Below are 26,107 nucleotides of genomic sequence, written 5' to 3'. Positions count from 1 at the left end.
GACAACCCTGGATCCAGAATACCAGTAGCAGGCCTTTACATTAAACTTTGAACCATAGGAAACACACTATTGCCCTTGGGTTTGAGGCTGTTTCTTCAGCCCATTCCTTCCTGCCATACAGACATGCATTTTTCTTGTGCACAACATCATCCAGGTTCATGGATGCAGGATACATCTGTAAGAAATACAACTCTGAGAAGGTCTGCAATGCAGTGCTGAGTACCAGCATCCTTGGCTTGAAGCAGCCACTGCACAAGATCTTGCATGTGTGTGTTTTGTAGAGGGGACAGAGTGCCCCTCAGCTCTGCTGTGGGACATCTCTGATACCATTCTGTTGGGCGGGGTTGCAGATTCCTTCTCTTGCCTTTTCTGCTTCTATCTGCAGCCTGCTTGATCAGCCTGTGAACAAAGGGCTGATAAATAGAAATTGAATTCTAACAAGATCAGGTGAGTTATGTCTCCTCTTACCAGGGCGTCTCCAAATTGCTGCTGGTAAGTGGATTTGCCAGCCCCTATTGTAGGATTCTAGTTTTTCTCGAAAATTTTCATGAAAAATCCTGCCGTTCAAAAGGAAATTGGTATGCTGTCCAGTTTCTGAGGCTGTATGGAATGATTGATCCACATTTTCACAAGCTTTTTCTTTACAGTTATTAAACCTACAGACTTGAGCAGAGGTTGAGATTCTGTTGTAATCATCTGGCTCTAGGAGCTGGCAGTTGAAGAAAAATGCCATGCATTGCAGGACTTGTGAACAAATTGTGTGCTAGTGACGCTATAAACCTTCGTAATTGTGTGCATTTTTCTTGTGCTGCAGTAATAAAAATGAAAACTAATACCACATAAACGTATAGGTCTGTTCTATAAATTTATGGTGTACAGATTATATTTGGATGAGTAAAGACATCATTTGCAAGAAGTTACTTCACGTATAATACAGTGTTGTTTAAGTGTTGTGAAAATACAATTTTCTACAAACAAAAGCTGCATATTTGAGCAAAAGACTTGTGAGCAGATGCTTGATGCAAGGCATTTTGTCATACCCAAGGGTATGTCTGAATCTGTGTGTGTAATCCACATATGTATATTTTTTGTCATATGTAATGTATTATTTAGTGTCACAATGTACATCTTCCCCACGATTTTATGAGTTTTTTCTGCAGGTATGCATTGGTTTTTCGTACATAAATCAAAAGTCTCTAGTCTCAAGGCTGATGTGCAGCAAAAAATAACTTGTGCGGAGAAGAGGAGCAAAGGAATCATACCTTGAAACCAGATTAACTGTTCACTGTGTATAGTCTTGGCTCAGAACAAGTACTTTCTCTTTCATTAGTCTAAGAAAATGAAAATTTTAAAAAATATATTTAAAACTGTTAGCTGATGTTTGCTGGTGTAAAGTTGGCCCTGACTGATGGCTTCACACACTGTGATCTTTGTTGGCACTGATCTTAGGTGTGTTTCATGAAATGCTTATTTATCGAAGGTATATCTGAGGTGTGGGTGTGTATATTTATATAAATAAATTAAAAGTATATGTGTGTATATATATATGCCTATATATACTGATATAGTTGTATACACTTATACATACCTAGCTGTGTATATTTACGTGTGTGTGTATATATATGTGTATATCTCAAAGGTTATAGCTAGGTAGTGTGCTTGCCATGGGGAAGATACGAGCCAGCACTCCCCTATTTTGGCAAGCTAATTTTCTGGGGATTGAGGGCGGATGGAGAGCACATCTATTTCTGTTTAAAACAAACATGTCATTCTCAAAGCTTCTTGTTTTAAAAATTTGTGATTTAAGGTCCTTCTTTATTATGGTCAGTGAGTGCTGCGTTCTGCAAGTGCTACAATTGTATGTGCTCTTTCTGCAGCCTCGCCAGTGACCCGTATTGGGAATGGGCATGTATGCATTCATGGGAGAACTTGTCATCAGATGCCAGCTGCTCCATGGCAACTGACCTATATATGCTCTGATCCCACCTCAGATATGAACACATTCACAGAACCTGAGTAAACCGAGTGAAAAAGGGCAGCTGGGGGTTGGAGTGGGAGCTGATCTCCAGAGCTCCCTTCCAGCCTCAGTTATTCTGCAATACCTTGGTGCCCCATAGTAATCCATGTGTATGGTCCGTACTCCCAACTTTGATTTGGATAAAGGGCTTCACAACCTTAGAGCCTATCCCTGTGTATGCAATAATTAGGAGGACTCATGGAGGGAAGATGGAGTAAAATCCTTCTAAGCACCTTTTCCCTTGGAGTATATGTGCCTCAGTGGTGAAAATAAGTACTGTAGATGAGATGCAGACTTTTTTGTATTTCTTTTAGTTATAGCTGTATTTCTCTATAGTTGAGTTAAATATTTTAGATCATCTGCACTCAAAATTAAGGGTCCTTCCTGGATTTAAGTAACGGAGCACTGTGGAAAAGGTGGCATTTCCAACATTACAAAAAGGTTGGAGCAAATGCCATAATGTTTGTGTCGTGCCTGGGGCAGAAGTGCCCAATGCAGTACACACATAAAAAGAGCAGTTTAAAAATGTCCACAACCATATTTTGCCTTTAAACCACCATTTTTTTTTTTAAAGATAGCTCTCAAGATTCATGCATGTCAAAAATACTGACAAGTTATGCTCTTTCTTATGCTGTGATCCCATCTTATTTCATCAGCCAAGCATGATCAAAGTGCCTAACTCAAGAAACCCTCCACTGACTTTGTACAGTATAGATTACTGGGCTTAATTTCCATCCCTGCTGTCACTTAAGACCCTCTATAGCCAAATATGGCATCTTTTGAATAAAATGTAAAACTGATCTACCTGCTCTAAGTTTCTGTTATGATATCTTAAATATTTTCCCCACAAAGTTTCAGTGAGTATCCCTTCACCAGTTTTCAATTTATTCAGAAATTGTTTGAAGTGTAGTCTGTTGTGTCCACAAATAGAAATTGTGCACTTGAAGGACTGGAAGTAAATTGTTTATAGTCATATTTTCTCTGTGTTGTTCTCTAAAAATCAGGAAATGTCTTTTGTTAGGTCTTAATGTACTCTTCAGGTGGTGGGATTTCTGTATACCTGAACTGTTTCCCCTTGATTACTAGCTTCACACAGGGGGTGATGTCTTGCATTACGCTATTATCCATCTACTGTCGAGAGAAAAGTCAAACTGGCAGGTTTGGGCAGAGCTGCCATTTAATGCTTTATGCACATTAGCTAAATGCTGTGGTCTGGATTTGATTCATCAGCTCACAGAGCATCCAGAAGTCAAGTACTGATGATACTTCTGCTAGTGTGATCTCGAGAGTGGAGTCCTTTTCTTCCCAGAGCTTGCTGAGGTTATGTTTGGCTTGAAATGTGGCAGCTCTACCCATTGACTATGTGCATTTGATTTCTGTATATGGTTGACTATAGTGAATATTGTGGGTGCCATTTCCTGCGTGTGAGCGTGAGAGGTACTGAGAAGTAAACCGTTCTGCTCTCTTGTAGTGTGCTTTTCACTTTTGAATGTGATATTAGAGTACTTTGTGGCCTCTCTCTGTTAAGACCTATCATTTAGTTGTATGTTCTGTTTCCTTATCTGTGTGTGCTATCGTGCAGCCATCTCAGGACATAACTGAATCCTCACCATTTTGTTTAAGGAAAATGTTAGAAACCTGTTGAGTGCCCATGTAGACTGTGTCAGTTGGATTACGTGTATGCACGTGCTTGTTGATTGCTTCAGAAAACTCCCAAGAGTTTTAAAGGTGGAATTTCCTTTAACACTGTTTGATTTTTCCCAAGCAGATCATCTTTATCCAGGTATCCACTAATTCTAGCCGTTGTGTTGTATTTTTCCTGGTACAGACACTACAGGCCTGTAGTTCCCCAAAACACGTTTTAATGACTGGTTTGCAGCTTTCAGGTCTTCATGTACCAAGAAATCTTAAGTGAAGGTCGCATACCACTAGAATTTCACCTGTTTCATTCTCCAGTGCTCTCCTGGGTGAATGCAGTCCCACCCTGGCAATTTGTTGATGTTAATTTTTATTATGGGTATCATTATCTCTCTTATGCTTAATTTAGTTTCAGACAGATCCTTTGCCAAGCTTCATCGTGCTCCTAGATACACACATGCTCACTTGCCAGGGTCCTGGTATAAGAATTACTTGCTGCTTCTAAGATGTATACCATGTAAAGAGTTCCCTTAGTTCCTCTACAATGACTTCTTGCCTGCAAGAGCTTCATTTCTTGCCCTACCATCACCTTGCCCCACTGGACAGTGGTGGATTTGGTGCTCCTGGAAGAAGGATTATGGCTGGTTTGAATTCCTTTCACTAATCACTGCTTAAACTGTTTTTGCCTACCTGATTGTATTTTTACCTTTAATCTGCTGGAGTTTATGATCCTGGTGACTTTCTTCAGCTTGCAAATTCAGCTTTTTTGAATGATGCCGCCTTCATTCTAGTAATCTTTTAGTTTGCTGTTAGTCACACTGACTATTTATGAAGCCCTTCCTAGCAGGAGGTGTGCATTAGCACAGCATTTCCAGTATTGTCTCCATTAGTAGTCTTCACACTGTCTGCAAGGACTTAATTTTCTTAGCTACCACTTCTAGCTTATTGTTAAAAAACGTCCCAATTTTCTCACACCTCCCCTTTCTGAAGGTTAGCGTGGTCATGCTGGATTACTTTAGCAAGCATTTCCCCTGTAGATAAGTTGAATCTAAGCATGTTACAGTCAATGTTAAAGAGCAATTTAGACTGCAAAGTTTTGCACCAGGTGTTGCTTGTTGTTTCGTACCAGCTCAATAATTGCACTTACTCCTGTGGGCTCCCTAGCCAACTTATCTGTAAAACAATCCCTGACAGCATCCAAACAGTTCACCTCTGTTACACGTTAGCGTGATGCTTGCCCAGTCTATATGGCAGGAATTTAAGTCACCCAAAGCCCTCCTGTTTTCTGCCCTTGCTGCCTCTCTGATTTCTCTCAGCACGTCAGTTATCACTTACTAACACAACCCCATCATTGACTTCGTAGGCTCTATGGATAATTTAGAGTGATCAGTTTAAGTCTAAATGAAAAGAACTACAAATACTTCTGTGTAAAGAGAGGTGTATTTACATAACCATTTCTGAAACTGTTGTGTAAGTTGACTGAGCAAGCAGCAGGTGGACAATAAAACAGGAGGAAAATGCCAAAATAGGGCATTGTAGTTGATGGATGTGTCGCTGATGAACAGGAAAATTGAGGTTATTTGATTAGTCTTAGTTCTAAGTAATATAATAAACTTATAAAAGAGACTTATTTCTTACAGATTAAATTCTTTCGAATACTCATTCTAATAACCATAACTTTTCAATTTTGAAACATACTAAAAGTAAGGATAAGATAAATTCTGCCTTTTTTCCTGTCTTTTGCAGTTACTTCAAAGGAAGTGAAGTCTACTTGACTGGATTATAAAGGCATTAAGGTCTAAAATTTGTAAATTATCACTGTAATGTAAAAAGAGCATTCTGTGTATTTGATTTTGTGAATTATTTTAGATCATGTGTTTTAATTTCATTCCAAAATACAAGGCATAAATACTTATTTCACGCAGAGCACTGGAGCTGAAATGCAGTCAATTTGCAATCATTGGTTCTTAACAGAGTTCATTCTGACCTCACTTTCAATAAAATGAGTGAAGTGCTGATTTGAATGTCGTGCTAACAGAGGGAACAGTCAAATTAACATATTCTGAGAAGTTTTTCTTCCTTAATAATGTGAAAATCTTGTGAACTGAAGCCTGGAAAGTTGCTAGTTGGAAAGGCAAGGAGGAGAAGCAGAGTAAAATACAAAGACTGAGTAGGAGAAGTGGTAAAAATAATGAGATAAGAAAGGGAATAAAAAATTGTTAGTTGACTGTAGTAGGAAAAATATTTTGGTAGCAAGAGGAAAAAGAAGAGACAAAACCAGCAGAAAACAGCAGAGTTTTGGTTCTCTGGTGTTCCAGTGTGCATCGTCTTCAGATTGTTTTTGTGTGCAGGTCTTCCCCAGGTATCTGGCATGGCTGTTTGGAGAGGAACCTCTTGTTAACGCTTGTTTGTGCTGCCAGAGCAGCATCAAAATATTTCATTAAAAAGAGGGAACAGCAGCCTGAGCAAATAACTTAAAAAACAGGATTCTATAGCTTCTGACACTGTCTGGCAGGATACATAAAAGTATATGTATTTTTGCTGGAAGAGGGGAGAAAGTTGTTTCCTCCTACTCTGCTGGAGTGATAAGCATTTGCAGCTTGCAATTTGACAAGATTGGCAGGTTGAGACTTGGGCTGTGGAGGTTTGAATACCCTCCGATGACTTTAGTTAATAAAGCCAGAGGGACCGTTTCTTCTTCTTCACTTTGCCTCTGCAAGAACCAGTAATGCTTTAGTGCCTCACCTCAGACTTGTCCATTTTTGACTTGCATTTCTGACAGATTCCAGGTGATGGAAAGAAGCAACAAAAATGGCCATCCTGGACAGAATGATACTGTAAGTAATCCCTATGTAGTGTTCTGCCGTATCTTTCAAGGCAGTATACATCATTTTTCAGTGTTAATAACATCAGTAGCATTCCCATAGGAGAAGAGAGTGGATCTTTACTGTCATTCCATGTTTATGTAGCTCAGGAAGCCACTACTCCCTAAGGTGCCAGCATCTATCTCCAAAGAAACAGTGTATACTCCTCTGCTTCCCTGGTAATCCATCGCAAAGTCCATTTCCCCATGTCCTTGAGTGCTTGCAGAGATCTATTCTGTGCTTCTGAATCTGGGAAAACTGCCAATGCTGCTTCATGCTGTAAGGTCCAGAATTTATTTTTCATATTGCAGTTCCATCCCCAGCCAAACCTTAATCATTTGCATGTAGAAATGGAACAGATTCTTGTAAGGAACAGTTTTCTGAGAATACTATGGGTTTGTGAGGGATGCTCAGTTTTTCTGACACGTCCTCTGTGGAACTGTTTTAGCAAATGGGTGGTAGGTTAAGATACAAGGAAATACAGAAGAATTTCAGGAGTTAGGAAGGGAGGGTGTTGCATATTAATTCTTATTTAGGAAGAGGTCACGGATCACTAGTGCCCCATTTATGGGATCTGCTGTTTATGAAATCCTAAAGTCAGAGATCAAGATGATGTTCCCGTTTAGAGATTTAAGTGTCTCTCCCAGCCCTTTACTGTTTCCCTCTTAGTCTCTGCTTCTAGGTCATTCTCTGAAAGTAATGGCAGCAACTTCAAGTATGGAGTTGTTGGGGAACTAAACTTCCTAATTAGTATCTGGGGAGCTGAGGTCCCTTTTATCTCTTTGCCGTACCTGCTTTTTTGTGTGGATCAGATTGATCTTTGCTTTTAAAGTTCATTCCAAACATGGTGGCCTCTGTCTCACAGCATCTTTTTTTTTTTTTTTTTTTTTTTCTGGCCTTTCTTTTAGCCCTTTTTCTGCCAGGTAACGTTGTTCGTTTAAGTTTGACTTGTTTTCTTTTCTCTGAAGTAATCAATTTGAGTTATTTTCTTTTTTTATATAACAACTGTTAGGAGAATAGCTTTCAGAGCTATCTACATGGATTAAGGATTTGCCTTCCTGTTGTCAAGGATAAAAATCTCCATAATTTTTGAAAGTCAAATGTTGTTGTCTGGAGAAACCTGCTGGGCAGGGAGATGAGGTTTTTCTTCTGGGATCTCATAAGGCTTTTACATGGTCATCTTCAAACATCTGACTTAAGGCTGCCTCTGCAGGTGAAACTTTCTTTTGTTGTGTGGCCCTGCAGGGCTTGCGTGTTTTCTCTCCCAGCAGGAGAGAGGTATCTTTGTCCTCTTCTGCTTTTGGCCATATCTTATTTGCTTCCATTTACCTGCCTCTCTGTGGTAGCACTGTTTCTGGGCTAGCAGGAGGAGTTACTGAGCAGAAAAATGAAAACACACATTTCCTGTTCTTCCTTCTTTTAACCTCTAAGAGACAGACATACTCTGGTTATCTCTTTGTCTACCCCTGTGCAAGGTGATGCTTGTCATCTTTTCTGTCCTTCCCTACCCTACATGATTGAAAGAGCTCTGGTCTCATAAATCTCCTGCCCCTTGTTTGTCAGCACTTAGCCCAGCTTGCAGTACAACAGGGTCAGCGTGTTAATGTGTAGAACCGATGCCAAGCCTTGTCACACAGCCTTGAGGTTCAGACGTACAGGCAGAAGCTTGAATTGTCTCTCAAAGTCGAATCTACTAGAGAGACATTTAGTAGTCAGTAGTTTGGACATTACAGCCCTCTGAGAAGGAACGGATTTGAATACTCCCTGGAGATTAGGAGTTCTGGTCTGTCACCCAGCTAAAGCTGCTCCAAATGAGGATTTATTCTGTCAGTGTATTTGCAGTATTTTTATTCTGCGCTTCCTGTGCTTTTTAACTCTCCAGCCATTTTATGTATTCTTTCCATTTCACCTTTATTATACGTTCTTATCTTTTCCTCCAGTTTATGAACATCTGCCTGGTCTGGGGGTGTCCAGCAGTAATTTGAAAATAACTAACATTCCAGCTGGGGTTTCTGCACAGTTGAATACAGAGAGAAATATTCCTTCAATCTGTGATCCACAAAGCAATGCTTTGTAGCTGGTGCACGTTTCTAAATACTTCTGGGAGGTATGCCCTTCCTGATGTCTGACCTGCTCTGGGCTTTGTGCCATAACCCTGGTGGTACAATACCTGAATAAATTTCTGAAAGGTATTCAGTTCCAAGGAAGAATTTCTTTTTAATGCAGAGTTCTTCTTTGTTTTCCTTTTGCCAAGTGATAGAATAAAAAAGAAGGCAAACATTTATCTCTTACTCTTCTTGTAGTCCTCATTTTTGCACAATGATGCTCTGCCCTACGCAAGTGTATATGTGAAGTCAACCTGGTTTTGTCTTCACTGGTTTACAGCTCACAACAGTGAATCTTTCGCCTGCCCTGAAGACATCATATGATATCTCAGAGCTCTAAATTAAGATTCTGTGTGACTTGCAGATTCTGAATTGGTGAGCTTTTCAGTTCATTTTCCCTGTTGTCAGCTGTTAGAAAGCACTATGTGAAATTTGTAACGTGATGTTTTTCTGAATTTTGCTATACTAAGTCTGTTCTGTTCAACAACCCAATTAAGTACTACTGGCTGTGTTCTGAAGACGAAGCAGTTAAATTACCACTGGAAACACACTGGAGTTCCCTGTCCTTAGGAATTGTTTGTGGTTTGGACTGGGTTTTTTTGTTTGGGGTTGTTTATTTTTTACAGAAGAAAAGTAGTTTAAGCTATCTCTAGATATCTATTCATCTTGTTGCAGCTAGCTCATCTACAGTCAGCAGTTTAACATAATTTGTTTTCCTGGAGCAGCATCTCTAAGTTTGTCCCTAAAGTGTAATTGTCAACCATGTAGTTAAATAACTCAGTACTGCTATGAAATTACCAAGGAAGTTGCACAATTCTGGTGGAAGTTGACAAGCCGTGTGGCTGATGAACAAAAGTGCAGCCGCTTTCCTGCTCTTTAAGAGTATCATTCCGTAGCTGAGGTTAGGGATCTTTATTTCTGTAGTACCCAGCGTGCAAGATCATTATAGTGTGAATATAAAATAATCATTTTGAGTTATTTGAAATATGTGTTTCTAGAAGGATTTTTTTTTGTATGTGATGATCTATCCAGTCTTGGTGCCATACAAATGTCAGTGACACATTTTCCCAAGAAAGCTTACAACTGCTCCTAAAAATGAAGGTGTAAGATGGGCACACTGCTTAAAATTAGAATGCAAGTTGGTATCTGAGCAGCAGAGGAAAATCTTGATGATTTCCACAGTGGAAAAGTTCAGGAATGTCTCTTCAAGACTGTAATGTTGTGGCAACTTGTTTTTTTACCCCATTAATCAGAATGATAAAGTGACAGCAGGAGCTATTCCACTTGCATCCGGAATGTCTTCCCGATGTACACTTATGATTGATGCTGTTCATTTTAGAGAAGTCTGTGAGAGAGCGACATCAAGCAGACACAGACTATTGCGATTGGAAAGAAAGATTCTACCATAAATTCTAACCCAGTGAAGAGAGAGTTGTTTGCCTGCTCAGAGGTTTTTCCTTAGTATGCTGGATCCAAATAGTCATCTTGCCAGGAGTCAGGACATCTTTCAACGCAGTTTTATGCAAAACTGTGAAACAAAGGTCCCTTCTGTGGTTAGAAATCTCTCTGCTCTTCCCGTAATTCAGAGAAGGTGAAACACTGTTTTGAAAGGAGCTTGTAAGACAAATCACAGAAGTTTAAGATACGATTTTTGTTGCTGCTGCTTTCTACAGGCAGTATGGTGTGATTAGAGTAAAAGTTTTGTTTGACAAAAGTTAGGTGGGAGTTTGCTGCGTACACCTGCAATTTCCAGTCTACCAAACCTGAAGATAGTTATAGACGAGGTAAGAGTCACAAATTTTAAAGTCCACATGAAACACTCAAAATCCCTCCTTCCCTCTCCTTTTTTTATGACATCCTTTGTCATTAGGGTGTTGTAAAAAAGTTAACAATAAACCTACGAGTGTCCTTATGAATCTTCTGCCAAGTCATAGTTTGTCTGTCTGGGTAAGAGCCACCCTGACTGGTGCATATCCATGTGGGGACCTTCTGAACATAAGAGTAGCCGTAATATGTCAAGGCCAGAGCTGGCTCTCAAAGTCAGCGTTAACTCTTTATTGCAAGAATGCCCTTCCCGTAGAAGATGAAATTAAATTATGATAATTCTAAATCACTGGATAGTGTTGTAAATTAGATGTATGAGACATCATATCTGTGATAAGATTGTTGTTTGTTGATTTTAATAGCCTTCAGGATGACAAGTTGAGAATGAGAGGAACACATCGATTAAGATTGTTATCAGATAGCATTGCATAGAGATTTTTGGTAGTAAAAAGCAAGAACAGGCACTACTAGTTCTTAAAGCAGTTTCTGCAGCTGTTATTGAACATGCAGATAATGCATGATATAAGATGATGCCTCAGTTTAAAGTTGCCCATAAAATGGGCAAGCCATGATTTGAATTTGAAAATGGAGCTTTCTTCTGAGGCTACGGCAGTGTTACCATCTAAGAGCTGCTGAAAACTCTTTAGCAGGATAGGAATGGAAACAGATGGTGCTTGGAGCCAGCATCCCATGTTGCCTGTGGACAATTTGTTGAAAGCAGTTTTCTGATCTCAATAGAAGCAGCTCAGCAGCCTGAAGCTCCAGCAATTCCTCGGAGCTCCTTTTGCTTGATGCAGGTGAACAGGGGACAGCAGGTCCAAGGCAGCTGACCTTGAACAGAGATCACCAAATCAGCTGGTGGTAACAAAGCAGTGGGAAAGTACCTAAGGCTCAGTGAAAATAGTATCAAACTGCTGTATGTACATTTTTTAAATCTAAAAAATGCATTCCCCGGGCAACACATTTTCAAAAAGACCACAGGCAAAAATACCTGCTTTGGTATAAATCATAGGTACACAGGTCAACAGTGATTGCCATCCTGTGTACAGTGATCTTCCCTGAAATGCACAGCACCTGCTTTGACTCAGTTACAGCTGCCATAAAACTTGAAAATAATGTGAGCATCTCACATGAGGGTCTACTTTACTTAATAGAAGTGGAGCTGTACTCTTTTTAATTACACTAGCAAGTGAGTGTGATTGGCTTGGTAACTGTGAATGGGAGTCTGAGAAGGTAACTGCCCTCAAGGGATTCTTGTTAGTGAGTCTCTTGCCAGGTATTACAAGACTTGGGAGGAGGGGTTAATTGATAGCTCAATTAAATACCTTTTCTTAATATTAAGTGATTGGTTTGATATACTTTGCAGGCGCAGTATGCAGTACTGCTAACTGTGATAGCTAGTTTCCAGTTTTCTAGTGCTATATGAACAGCACATTAATTTTAAACATCAGTCGCTTTACTGCCGTCATTCACTTGATTTTTTTTTTTGAGGGCTAATAATCCTGCATAATGATTAGTTCATATAGCACAAGGTTATTTTTTAGGTACTGAGTTTCTGTAATTAGCATACAAGCTTGTAACACCAGATTAGTATTTTTAACTATTAGATCTGTAACATTAAGGAATGTTACCCCTTTCTGAAAGGCGGGGGTATAAGTTGTCTGAAGATTTGGGATGACACTGGTTTTCTTCACTTCTGTCGTTTATCTTGCAACAATAAGCTTGAAATGTTTTGGCTTTCTTCTCTAGTGAAGTTATTTGGCAAATTCAGGTCTAATAACCCTAGAAATACAAAATGCACAGTCCCAGCCAGCTTGAATCACAATCGCTTTGCTTTTAATTTTAAGCAGTGAACAAGACTCCAGGGTTGATGTATCTTTATTGAGAACATTCCTATTAATAATGCCATAATATGAGTAAAGCATTGTCTTGGAAGTCTGCCAGTGTTGTTTTAAAAGTAGCATGCAGACCAGAATGGATGTAGCTTAATTGTAGTGAGGTTAAAGGATCCTGCAGTGGTCCAAAGACTTAGCGTTTGCTCCAGTTTCTTCTGGAGTTTAGATCTTTTAATAGACCGACTGTTCTGCAGTCCATTTCAAACTTCTTTCAGGTTTTCTGAGTTATTAATTCAGTTTGTAAAACTAAATTTAGTAACCAAACTAAGGCAATTTTTAGAATAAACAGTACTGAAGTATTCTGCTCATGTCAATAGTGGCATAATATTTATCCACATTTTCATTAGTGTTTATGATGTGCAGAAGCCAGTTATTTTGTAATAGGGGCAGATATGAAAAGAATATAATCCCTTCTGGATCAGTCCAAGCTGTAAATTCAGTAGTAGAAGCCTTTCTGAAACGGAATAATAGATCCTAATTATTTGAATGTCCAAACACTTACAAGATTTGACCCATTTTGTTGGTGGTGGCATTTTGCACTTTGGAGATGCTTTAGGGATCTTCAGGTTGGGAATGTTAGAGGTCCTCATTTTGAGTGTAGATAATTCCGAAGATGGGGCTTCCAGAAGCTTGCATTATTGCTTCCCTAAATACACTGAGTTCCCCAGATGTTTTTCTTAGAGATGTGCTGTGCTGTCATATCTGACAGTACGAGCTGTGTCCTCACTGTGGTACACAGGATGCTTGCTAGGTGTAAAAGTAGATACTGTTTCTGGAGCAAAGTAGCAAAGTGTTTACTATGGTAAAATATAATATACACGACTCTAAGTTATGATAATACTAAATATGTAGTAATTCCTGGAAATCCATATAATTTATGAGTATATAGCACCTGCTGCTGTTTACTACAGATGAGACCATTTGTCTTGATTTTTGTGTTTTAAATCCTGATAATGGTGAGAATGTGATGCCTCGCCTGTAATACAGTAGAATGATCTCTTAATGCCGGCAGTAAATCTGTACTTGCCTTAATACTGTGAGATATGTAAGTTTTCCTGTGTGTTCAAGCTGGTTTATGTATGAGGTTTTACTGTAATAAAATTGTGCTGTTTGGTTGTGCGCCACAAAATAAATTGCAGCAAAGATCTCTTTAAAATCCTCTGCTCCTCAGCTTTGGAAAGGAAGAAACAGCATCACCTGTTCATGTAAGAAATCAGTATTTGTTTCATAATAAAAAGCTTTTAAAATAAACTTTGAGGGAAATTACTGTTGTCAACTTCAAAAGCTTTCAGTTAAAATTCTTATGAATTAGCTATGGGGGAAGGTGCTCTTACTACTCTGTTACTCTGCAGCAAGGTGCATTACTGCCGAAGATGTGTATTTTGCAGGAAAACTGCATACTGTTTGCTCTGCGTGTCTTAGCACAGCACAGAACAGGTATGACTGCTTGTTTGGTGCAGAGCTGAAGACAAACATTCCGGCTGTGGGATGAATGCATTCTTTCTTGTTCTGCAGTCTGTGTGCGCTTGTTGCAACAAGCAGACATACAAACAGTTTTGCAGCCTGTGAGTATGCAACCTGAAATGCATAAATTTGCTTATGAATTTAAAAAAAAAAAATCTAGCATTTTAAAAATTAAATTCTTGCATTTAAAAGAAACAAATGAGGAAAAAAAAAACAAACACAAACCAAAAAGAACCAAAACCAAACCAAAGCAGAAAAAAAAAACAAACCAACTCTGAAACCCAAACAAAACAGAGGTGGACCATTATTTAAAAGAATTTTAGATGATGAGCTTGTTATCACTTTATGAGATTGCTGGTTTCTTCCCTACCTTAAGGAACTTGTTGGTTTGACAACAGGAAGGACATGCATGTGCTGTGTATTTGTTAATCTGGCTAATCAGAGAAGGGAAGCTTATCTTCATCCAATGTGTAAGAGAAACAAAAGAGTATTTAAATGACAGGAAGTGCAGGACTTTAAATTTAATGTGGCTCCCATTCTTTGTCTTGTTTTGTTTTGCAGTCCACTCCTTTACACCTAGCAGCAGGCTACAACAGAGTTCGAATAGTCCAACTTCTGCTTCAGCATGGTGCAGATGTTCACGCAAAGGACAAAGGGTATGTAAAATTAATTGATTTATTACCTGTTTGCAGCAGTGGTTTTGTTTTACACAAGATGAGAAATTATTTCTCTGTTTCATGTTGCAGCATAATCTCAAATAGTTGGATGAGAATGCAACTTTTTTTTCCAAAATCTGAATGTGGTTCATCACAAATAAACTTGTTAGAGCCTCAGCAACAGATTAGCTGTGATTACACTTGTTTTAAGTCTTCTATTACACCTTTGATTTTTTTTTTCCCAAAACATATTATTTGCTTCCATGCACAGTCTAAACTATTACGTCATTGTCTTCTAGCATTATTTTAGGGGAGGCGATGGGGAGAAGGTATGTGGGCTTAGTGAAAAAAATGTACATTAAAAAATTTCTCTGTAGACTCATCTGTTGCATGTGTAAGGATCTAATTCCAAGTAATATCAGTAACATCATGTGCTTGCAACTAGCAGTCTTTGGAGACCTATCTTGATTCATGTTGCCAGAAAAAATCAATATATAGTAGAAGGTAAACTATTCTATTTTTGCAGTAAGGATGATAGTCACATAAGATACCAAAAAAAAGTGCATAGCAATTAGAAATCTGGAATGAAACGTGTTGTATGTTGTTCTCAGCCATATGTTTCTGAACTCTAAGGTGATGATTCTCATGGTGGTCTGATAGGAAGGCTTAGTCCTAACATTGTAGAAATGGGGCTCCTGGTTAAAGGCATGCCTTTTGTATGCAGAGTCCGTAGAGGTAAGATATAAACGAGTGTGTGTTCTGTCTCCATCAGCAAACTTGAGGCACTTCCTATATCTTCATCTTCTGCTGAGTCCAGACTATTGTTAAAAGAGTTTTTAAATTAAGATCTTTGCTTTTCTCCTTTTTCTATTTTTTCCCCCAAAGCCAGTCTCAAGCTTACTTTTAAACTCTTGAAGATTGACTAATTGTAGGGCTTTTGTCTGTACTTTCACCCTTAATGGCAGAATTGTTGTGAAATGCACAAAGACACATTGTAAAAGTCAAAAAACCCCAGAGTAAAGCTGCATGCAATGCCAATTCAGGTAGATCTAGCATTGGTAAGCAAGTTTTAGACATTTGACACCTTTCCAAAACCTGAACACCACTTCGTAGAAAACTTCAGCCTAGATGCTTTGAAGTTTGAATGATCTACTTGGAAAATATGAAAAGCATGAAAAGTAATTGAGCTGAACTTGAGGGGGGGGAGGGGATGAGAAAACAAAAAAAAAAAAGAAAAGAAAAATTATACACTTACTTTGTATTAAACTTTACAATAATTCAAACATACTTAAAGTGTCTCTCAGCCCAGTAAGCTCTCTTGGTTTTTTATCAGCATCACATGTTTACAATCAGTGTGATCTTTTGTTTTTTCTTGTTGTTTATTATTTATTTATAATTTATAAGCAAATAGGCTGTAAATAAATGTAATTTGTCATTTATGGAACTAAATTAGGTTACACTGACTTTATAGACCTGCTAGATTCTCTTCAATGCGGTCACTTTGGAGAGAGTCTTGAGGAACAGTGATGCATCTTCAAAATGGTCGTCACTTCTTGTTACTCCTGAAGAGGACCACAGCCAAGGAAGCAGCTCTTTTTCCACTGGTCCTTTCTTTGCCTTACTGCTGTTGTGTACAAAATCACCATGTGCTGCAAAAGAAAAGGGGAGGACATGCTGCAGAAGTGGATTGCTGCAGTGACTCGTTGCTGATGAGAGCTTGAAGGCTTCAGTCCTCTTAGATGACCATCATTTTGGAAGAGGGCAGATTTTTTGAGTGCTTTGTGGGCTGGATACTCCGTCTCACACATGCACCCATAAGTTGTAATTAAGAAAAGCAACAATGAAAAATAAGAGAAAAATTTTGCCAAAACAAATTTCACTCTCCTGTGACACATGTAATGCTGCTTCTGAGAGCATCTACCTTAAAATTAAATTTACCCTGTTGTCTAGTACTTGCTGTCCCAATGCCCTTTGAGTTGATTTTGCAATTCTGGGAAATATCCCCTGTATTTTTCATAAATGGTGAAGGGTTAATTATTGTTTTCAGTGTATTATGCATCCTGATTTGGTGAGAAATAACTAGCCTGTCTTACATGGCTTGAATTAAACTCATTTTTTCCTCTGTAACAATTGTCCTCTTTGCATCTCCCTTTCAGTGCATGACATTTATTACATCTTGTGCTTATGACTAGATCCTTGTTATTTACTTTGCTAGTGTAAATTTTAAGTATGGTCTCCAGTAATATAGCTGTACAAAATTACAGGGACTCTCTTAGAGGTATCTTGCACAGTTAAATAGGTTGTAATGTAAAAAATGGAGTAAAATCAGGTCATTCCACAGTCTGGAGCAGCAATTTCAGTCTGCTTTCTATGGGTATTTGTACATCTTCATAATATACCCAGGAGTTATGTGAGCGTTATCTGGGGAGTTTTGCCTTTCACATAGCATTTGGATAAACAGGAGTTCATATTTAGGCAGAAATAGAACGCTGACTTCTCTTGAGCAAATGGAATTTGGAATGGGACTTCCCCCCTGCCCCAGCTTAATAGCTTCATGATCATTTCAGAGCCAATTAATGTGAATCTTAGTGGTAGATTAAACCTCTGTGGCCTCTTAGGACCAATAAAAAAAAAAATATTTAATGCAAATCTTGAGTGACATGTTGTTTGGGAAAGTTAGATTTTTCCATTAGTTTGTGAATCTTAATTTTTAAATATTTGAATATTTAAGTATTTTAGATTTAATTTTATTTCTGTGCATCTCTCAGTAGAGAGAAAATTGTTCCTCCCTCTTTAAAAATGCTGCTTTAAATAAATTTGTCATTTGCCTTCTTCCATACAGTGGTCTTGTGCCTCTTCATAATGCGTGTTCCTACGGACACTACGAGGTTACAGAGCTGCTGCTTAAGGTAAGCAGAAGGGTGGAAAGTAATTGCTGCAGATTTAGATGTGTTAGGTGAGATATGAAGTGTTTATACCAGAGTTGAAAAGGAAGATTTATTTTTTTTTTCTGTAGTATCAGGTTTCAAACATTCTGTATGTCATTTCAGAAGCCTGCAGCTTTAGGCTTTGCTGTGGTACAGTGTATGTGGGTTTTTTTCTCCAGATAATTTCTTTGGACAGATAGTAGAGTTATATTTATTTGTATTTTTCTGTGGAAAAATCTGTTCTACTTAAAAACTAGCTCATACAGAAATTCCTTTTTTTTTGAGGGTTCAACAGTATTTTTGTTTATACAGGTATTTCTAGAATTATTTTCTTGTGTATGTGTTCATATGTGAAAAAAAGGAGCCATTTTTTATAATGAAATGAAAATCTGTAAGCTTTTAGTTGTTGAAGGTGATTTCTTACTAACATAAGGCTTTCTTTGCTGTGCTAGCATGGTGCCTGTGTGAATGCGATGGACCTCTGGCAATTTACCCCCTTGCACGAGGCTGCTTCCAAGAACCGCGTAGAGGTCTGCTCCCTCCTGCTGAGCCACGGTGCAGATCCCACCTTAGTCAACTGCCACGGCAAGAGCGCGGTGGATATGGCTCCAACGCCTGAGCTAAGGGAGAGACTGACTTGTGAGTGTTTTCAGACTGGAAACGGTTGTCGGTGGGTGTAAAGGGGTGCTTTCCTTTCAAGCCAGCTTCCTCATACTTCACAAGCAGACGCAAAGCAGCAGGGTAACTGCAGCTGTACCTCTCACTTTGAAGTACACAGTTACCTCTAATATGCTGTTCGTGATACTGTCTGGTTTTCTTAGATTTGAAATATTTAAGGCACTGCTGAATCAGGGACCATGGGAGTTTTTTATGCTTAAGTCCAGTTAAGTCACATAGGAGCCTCTTTATCAAGGCTCTGTATCACACTTAAAGAGTAACTTCCAGGAGGTACGTAGCTTTGGTGTGCAAACCTGAAGAGATGGAAACTCCAGCACCTTCTTTTGTAGTCTTTGCAGTCCTTATGCTGTTTACAAATAATGTTTCAGCTCTAATTTGAATTTGTCTGCCTTTATTTGCCCTTTTTTGTGGATTTGTTTTCTCATTGTTTTAACTATAAAAGGTAATTAAATGAGAGAAATATGGAAACAAAGCATTATGAAGTTACTGAAAACTCCTTGAGAAGTAGATTCTGAACTCAATTATAAATGCACTTTTGGTTTTGTCTGTCAGCAGAAGCCCCCTGGCACACCGGGGATGTGATCCTGCACTACTCACAGTCTCAGCTAGTCTGGTTATCATCTGGCACTATTCTTTGCCTGCGAAGGTGTTGAGATCATGTGCAGCAGAAAACTTTGCTCTAGGAGAAAAGAAGAGGGCGTTAATATCTTTTAGCTACTTCTCTACTCTTTGTTCTGGGATAACTTGGGAGGTGCTTCTGGCTTTGAGACAGGTTAATTTACCATTTGTTGAAATTAGCAAGCAAAAAAAAATCTATTTAAACTTTGTGTTATTTCTGTAGTTGTAGTTCATGGAGACAAGTGGGGAAAATTCATGTCCGTTAATGTCCCCTGAAATGTGTACACAAATGTGAGCATTATGCCAAATTTGACAGTATCTTGATGGGAAATCCTGTATTTGCATACCCAAAATAACCTGCTTAGTATATTCTTGAGTTCTTTGGTTTTATACTTCAGGAATGATATTACATTTATTTGTTACTTCAAGATTTATTTTTACTTGTGCTTTGTGTAATGCTTTGTTTACAAACAAATTTTAATTCTATTTTAAATGAAAGCTTAAAAGTTGTTATTTATTTTTATTTCTAAAACCACAAACGCACCTGATGTTAAAATAGGGGTGGGAGAAGAAAACCCCTTTTAACAAGCTTAGCATTTGAAGCTTCCTTATGAAAGAAAAATACTGATATTTTTGCTGAGGTTGTTGACTTTTTTTTTCCTAGTTTCCAAGTTCAGACATCATTCTTGCTAACCTACCTCTCATTTGTATGTTTTAAGAGAAGCACTTAGTCCTTTTTCAAATTCAAAATTAGTTAAAACCATAATGAACTAGTTGCTGCACAAGGTGTTACACTGAAAAAAACAAAATTACATCTCCATGCTTGTAAATAAAGCTTCTATCAAAACCTGTTTCAACTTTATAGCAGAGTGGCTTCAAATGCTTAGCCTGTTAGTTTTCTTTAAGACCAGTAATTTAATATTTTATATTTAAATTATATGTTCAGGCTTCACCTTGAATTATTTGTAGTGGTAAATCCAATAAGGTTTTGGAAAATCGACTGTGATGCTTTTCTCTGAAGAGCATGTAATAGCATTGTGCTCACTTGGACACATGCATAGGTAATCTAGAGCTCACATGCCTTTAATATCAAGTGGGTGGAGGATAAGAGGGAGAAATGCTATAAGGATTTTACTCAACTAGTTGCTTCCCCTCTCATTTAGAATGTCCATTTGGTTTCAGTAAACCATATTTCGTGTTTTGTGTCCCAGGCCAGTCACTGTCTGAAGATGTACAAAAATACTCTTTATTTCCTCCTAATTTGAGTGTAGCTGCCTTTCTCCAGTAACATTTATAAATGTGAGATGTTGCTGAATATCGAATGCATCTTTTTCCTTTAACAGATGAATTCAAAGGACACTCATTACTGCAAGCAGCCAGAGAGGCAGACCTAGCCAAAGTGAAAAAGACACTTGCTTTGGAAATCATTAATTTTAAACAGCCTCAGTCTCATGAGACTGCACTGGTGAGATTATGCGGTCAATCCATTTGTTTTGTGATAAATGTGGTGGTAGTGCTAGTTGAGGGGTTTTATTTCTACGCTATGAAAAGGTATTAATCATCTAAGATTGAGGATTTGCCATCAAACACTTTATGTCTAAAAATTAGCTATGGAAACAGGGGTCTTGGAGACTTCCCTGGCAGTATCCTGCTCTTATTTCATTGTTTGAAGAAGCAGTGGAGGGAAAGAACACAAGTCAGTATCCCAGATGCAGTGAAGATAAGTTGAGAGGGACTGATGCTATTATTAAAACCATTATAGTTACGATATTTTATTCCAATGGAACACTTTCTTCACAGTGTTAGGTCTCAGCTGCAGGCGTATAGCTGCATATTTATTGTTATAAACATTGTGATTGTGATCAGAACACTGTGTGTTCAGTACCAAGCATCCCTATGCTCTATTTTCTCCGTGGAGGATTCGGCATCCTAGTCTTTGCAAAACATGGACGTGCTCTGCTGACTAACAGCAGTGTGGAAGCTTGAGTGGCAGTTACTTCATAGTGAAGGCTGAAACTGGGCAAAAGATGGTTATCAGTGCTGTTGCTACTGTCTGGGGCCTGTCTCATCATAAAAGCTATTGTTTCGCTGTTGGAAAGGTTGAGAACTCTGTTCCGGGAGACTTACCTGCATTTTATGGGTTACTGGTTTAAAACATGGGTAAACATATAAACAAAAATATTGAAAAGTGTCTCCTATTTCTCACAGTCTGCTATCTTGAGACACCCAAACTTGAGACAAGCATTGCTGGACTGATTTTAAAGCATGGTGTTCGGCATATCTGGAACCGTGCTCGTAATTTCAGGCCTCAGGAATGCGTTGGTAGGGCCACTGTTGAAAATGTCAGGGCAGATTGAGTCTAGTCTCTGCAGAGGATCAAAGGAAAAAGAGGAGAACAAAGCACTCACTTTTAGGTGCCAGATGCACAGACAAACCAACAAGCAGACCCCAGCTACAGTCAGGAGAATAGTTACAGCTAGCAAAGGGCAGCATGGTGTTCCAACAAGGACAGGCTTGAGCGTTGAAAAAGCACTTGTGTGAAGGATGTCTTTTTCTTACAGCATGGAAAAGAAGATACTCTTAAGACAACTTTATTGCCCATTTGTTTACTACATAATTTGTAACTGGGTGCATAACAGAATTGCCAATAGGTTAATAAATTCAGTGTACACTGGAATAGAAGAAGAAACAAAGCAACATTCAAAAATTATGTTAATTAGGAATTGTAATGGACCCTTTGGAGTCCCTCTGTAGAAAGTCAGGCTCTTTCAAGCCCTTTATCTTTACCTCCTTTGTGCATTATATGCTGGTTTTGTCCTGGCATCTTGTTAATGTAGTTGGGAACATCCAGCTTTTTTCATAAATGACAAATAGCTTTAAAATTAAAATTGTTTTTCTGAGTAGAATAATTTAGCATTGATCACTAGCTTGTATTTTGTTCAGTATGTTATATGTTTCAGCAGAAATATGATGGATTCTGTTTGAAAATTTTGTTGTGTGATGTTCAGCAGAATAATTAAGAGATGAAGTAATGTATTTTAAAGCTCTTTGTCATCTGCATAGTTGAGATATAGTTTATATTTACTGTTTTGCAGCACTGTGCTGTGGCCGCTGTGCATCCCAAGCGGAAGCAAGTTACAGAACTATTGCTTAGGAAAGGAGCAAATGTTAATGAGAAAAACAAAGAGTAAGTTTCTGAAACTTTTGAATTTTCCAAACGACTCTCTCATGCTAGGAATATAAAACTAATATCTTCCTTTTGTTTTCTCCCCCCATAGTTTCATGACACCTTTGCATGTTGCAGCTGAAAAAGCTCATAATGATGTCATGGAAGTTCTGCATAAACATGGAGCAAAGGTAAATATACTTAAATGTATTTTATTTAAGGCAAAAGGCAAGAAGAAGGGTTGTAATGGTTAAATACAGTGGTTTTATGACAGTTGTTGCTTTTTCTTCTGTATGCCTTGTGCTTCTCATGTTAACTTTGAAGCCTGTTTATTTTAGATCAGTACATCAGGAATCCCATTTGAAAATTAGGTCTTCTCTCCAAGTAACTGAATACAAGCTTTAGGAGTCTAGCTTACTCGTTTTTAATGAACTTTGCTACTCATTTCTAATAAATGTAGCCATCTAGGTGCCTCTTGTTGCTTTATCTTGTTGGCTAGAGAATGTCCAATGCCTGAGTTTGACACTGAGTTTGGTAGTCTAACGCTGGCCATCCCTTAGCCCTTGCTTGCTGCTTATTCTCTTGGTCAGATAGTTTTGCCATGGCCTTTGGCCATTGATGGGTGCTGAGCAAAGTAATTTGTGAGCCTATGGTGAGGCTGGCTTAGAAACACGTGGTTCAGCAAGTTATTAGTTAAAGGCAGAGAAAAGTATAACTTTATTTAGGATGTCTTTTAAGCATCTTTCTGAAATATTTCAGAATTGTCTTTCTGTGATTTTTAGCAGCAAACTTGACATTGATGATAATGACATACTTCGCTACTTAATTTTCTCAGAAACTCTTGATGGGTGCTTTCTTTGCCTTGGTTAAAACATACATGATGTTATTTTTGCTTTTAAGGGGGCTCACATTACTCTTTCGGACTCTTATTATCTTCATTCACATAGCTAGAAATGAAGAAATATACCTGTAATAACAATCTAGTGTGTCACTCTTGATGTGCAAGGAGGCATTAGCAATGTAATTGTATGCATAGTTAATACGAGGTCTTTTTATTTTGAAACAATGAATTGTAATTTATAAGCCTGTGTGAGAGCTCATTGCCAGATTTCAGTAGCTGGTTGACTTCCATAGTACTTTAATGGCATCATAAAACAGCTTAACAACAGTACCATGACAGAGTCTATCACATTTGAGAATCCTGATGCAGTGGTGACATACCAAGATTTTTCCAGGGGGACGGCAGGGCCAGAGGTCTCAGTTATAGTCGTTAAAACTATTCATCATTTTCCCAGATGCACTCTTAGTAAATATCTATGCATTGAAAGTTTAAAAAAAATAATTTTGCCATAGGAATAGACACCTTATGGCTTTATGGATCCGATTTTGCACATGAATTCTGTACTGGTGGTAGTTAGGTAGGGACTGAACTGGACATGCTGGGATTTCAAGTGTAGTGATACCAAGTACTACTTGCTTTGAAATACAAGGCATTTCTGTGCGCTGAAGGTTTCTGGAAAGCCTGCTAATATACTGTAGGTATTTAAATTAGTGCTCCTGTGAAAATCTAGCTCTGTATAGCCAGGTTAGGAACAAGGTCACAGGTGTCATCCTTACTGGAATGGCCCAATTTTATTTGTGTCAGTAGCACATTCTGACAATAGCTTGTAATTCTTCTATGTCCTGAAGCAGGGGTTCCGAAATCATGATCCATGAGTCACTTGTGGATTGAATGATGGTGATGAGTGGCCCACAGTTGTCTACAGAACCATGCTGAGTCCTGTGTTCTGTTGTTTTTTCAGTTGACAGTATGGAAATAGAGGTACATGGTGGTCACTAGAACTCATTCTGTGTTCATATCCTGGTATATGCGTGCTAAGTTATTCTGAGGATGGCCATCCACATTGATGATCTAGCAAAGCACTTAAGTGCATGGCAGGAGACGACTCATAGTTAAAATTAAACATCTATTTCCATACTGCGATGGATCAGGTCCCTCTTTATCGGTGTCCAAAGTTCCTTAGCTGTAAAACAGTACATAACGAAGTCATGGTTTTTCATGAAAGGTAGGTCATTAAGACTTATGTAGCACTTTGAAGTTCCCAGATGGAATGTGCTCTAGAGTATTAATTTGTTAACTGAGCATGTTTAAGTACTCTAAAATGTTTGTCTTGCTTGTATTTTATCATTTGACCTCTTGCTCATGCTTTGACTGTAGGCATTCAGTTCATCAGACAGCCTTAACACATTTCTTTGTTTCTGATTGTTGGGACATGGCAGCTTTAATCCCTGAAGCATCATACAGGTTTGGGGGTTTTTTCCATTTGTTGTGTTGCTAGAAGCTTTTTTCTTCCTATTTACTCTTTCTGTGCCTTGAATTTTTGTCATTTCATAAGATGTAGTCAGATATACTAAGCTCTTTGATCCTGCCTAGTCATTTTTACAAGAGAGGGTTCTCACGAGCTGGTGAATCTAGTCGCCCTGCAACAGCAGCCTCACAGTGAATATCCATTTGAGCAGCGCTCTCCTCCAGTTTAAATACCTCTTTTCCATTTTGGTGCTTCTTTTGCCAAGATATTTGCAGTGAACAAACTGATTCTTCTTAGCCTTTGTTTTGGTAAGCTGAAAGCCTCAAACACTTCCCTCATAAGGGAATATTGCCATTTCCTAGTCATCCTTAGAGCTTTTCTCTTGACTAGCAGCAGAGGAAATCTTGAAGCTTGGGCAACAAGAATGGAATTCATTCGCGCGCTGCCTTACATGATGGAATTTCCATATCTCTAATGTAAATGCTGGACTAGCACATACTGGGATCAATTTTGCCTTTTTAGTAGACGTGACACGGTAGTACCCACACCCTCCCTGTAGTCTTGTAGTACGCAGAGAATCTTGATTTTTTTTTTCCTTGCTCATTTTTCATATTTGTGCCCTTCAGCATTCTCCTGGGCCAACATCATTAATGAAAATATTAAAACAAAATTATTCCACAACCAGTCACTGAGCAGCCCTCCCCCTTTCACTATGCTCCCATGTGATCCCATGTCAAATGCTTACTGAAGTGTGGATGGGTGAGACCTACCTTATCTTCTTTACTTTGCAACCATTTCTTCCATCCAAGGAAAGGTACTGTGTAAGTCAGCTTTAATCTACCTTCTGGAAACCGCTACTGATTATAGAGAGAGTAACAATTTGAAAAAGATAAGTAACTGGGGCTTCAAAGAAAATGGAACTTTCTTCTTCTGAAATACAGTGCCAAAAGGCAGACAGCTCATCCACAAAAAAAAAAAAAAAAATCCAGTAATGGATTTAGGAGACAAGGTCATGTAAAATTTTGTAGATTGAAAATAATTTGTGATTCTTTTAGCAATAGAGAAGAAACTGCTGTTTTCATGAGGAGCAGCTGTGATCTGTGTCAGACAGCAAAAGTGAGATAACGTGAAGTATGTATCTTTGGGAAATGGACTAAAGTATGGTAAAGACTGCTTTAGGGAATTTGCTTGGAATGAATGAGAGATGGTTCATGGTCTTGGAACTGGATGTAATTATCCTTAATTTTATCACTGCGTAAATTTGCTGTTTGAAGTATATCAGACTGTAATAAAAAGTGACAGACTGCTTGGATAGCATGTGCTTGATCTAGACTGATTTTACAGAGATAATTTCTAAGAAGACTAGTATTGCCAAGAGTCAACCTATACCCACAGATTGCTTATTTTGGTGTGTCTTACTGGCCCTTACTGAGGACACAGGCTGGATTTGTAAGTTGAACTGTGAGGAAGTCCTTGGTGCACATCACTTGCACATCAATGTGGTGTGTCTAAGCAATGCCCATTCCACCGTCAGGGAAGATATTTTCATTACCTTCTTATTTGTAGTTGCAGAAGTTGACTGTCAAGTGCACATGTAAAGCACAGCTGAGAAACCTTGGGGTTTCTTAGAATTTTTTTCAATAATGTTGATAACAAATGTCTGTGGTTTTAAATGCCATACCCAGTTTTACTTGTTTGCCTGAACTGCACTGTGAAACGGCATTTCACACCATTGCTTATTTGATGTTGGATATCCTCAAAGTACCTTGAAAAATAAAAGCAGAGGATCTTTAAAGAATCCTCAAACATAAACTATTTTTTTATTAGACCCATGAGAAAATCTTCAAGTGCCGTGATTGCATTTTTGAAGATGGTGGAAATCCTTTGTTTAAAAAGAAAATAATTTGAAGGTGGTGAACTAAGGAAAAAGTGGCTTTCATCCTGTT

The 26,107-nt window shown here is 38.4% G+C and overlaps 1 protein-coding gene across 1 annotated transcript in view; it reads left to right on the top strand.

The window, feature by feature from the left end:
• Positions 1 to 26,107, top strand: part of LOC104460683 (tankyrase-1) — a gene marked incomplete at its 3' end in the record, with an annotated part of 116,138 nt that overhangs the window by 70,687 nt on the left and 19,344 nt on the right. Inside the window, exons 6-11 of the mRNA XM_010077847.1 lie at positions 14,369 to 14,463; positions 17,306 to 17,372; positions 17,843 to 18,029; positions 20,030 to 20,151; positions 21,782 to 21,873; positions 21,965 to 22,043. Of these exons, the coding sequence (XP_010076149.1) occupies positions 14,369 to 14,463; positions 17,306 to 17,372; positions 17,843 to 18,029; positions 20,030 to 20,151; positions 21,782 to 21,873; positions 21,965 to 22,043 (642 nt within the window). The remainder of the gene's footprint in view (positions 1 to 14,368; positions 14,464 to 17,305; positions 17,373 to 17,842; positions 18,030 to 20,029; positions 20,152 to 21,781; positions 21,874 to 21,964; positions 22,044 to 26,107) is intronic.

Source organism: Pterocles gutturalis, unplaced genomic scaffold (genome assembly GCF_000699245.1).
Source record: "Pterocles gutturalis isolate BGI_N339 unplaced genomic scaffold, ASM69924v1 scaffold13978, whole genome shotgun sequence".
Taxonomy (NCBI): Eukaryota; Metazoa; Chordata; class Aves; order Pterocliformes; family Pteroclidae; genus Pterocles; species Pterocles gutturalis.
This window is presented reverse-complemented; position numbering and strand designations above follow the sequence as displayed.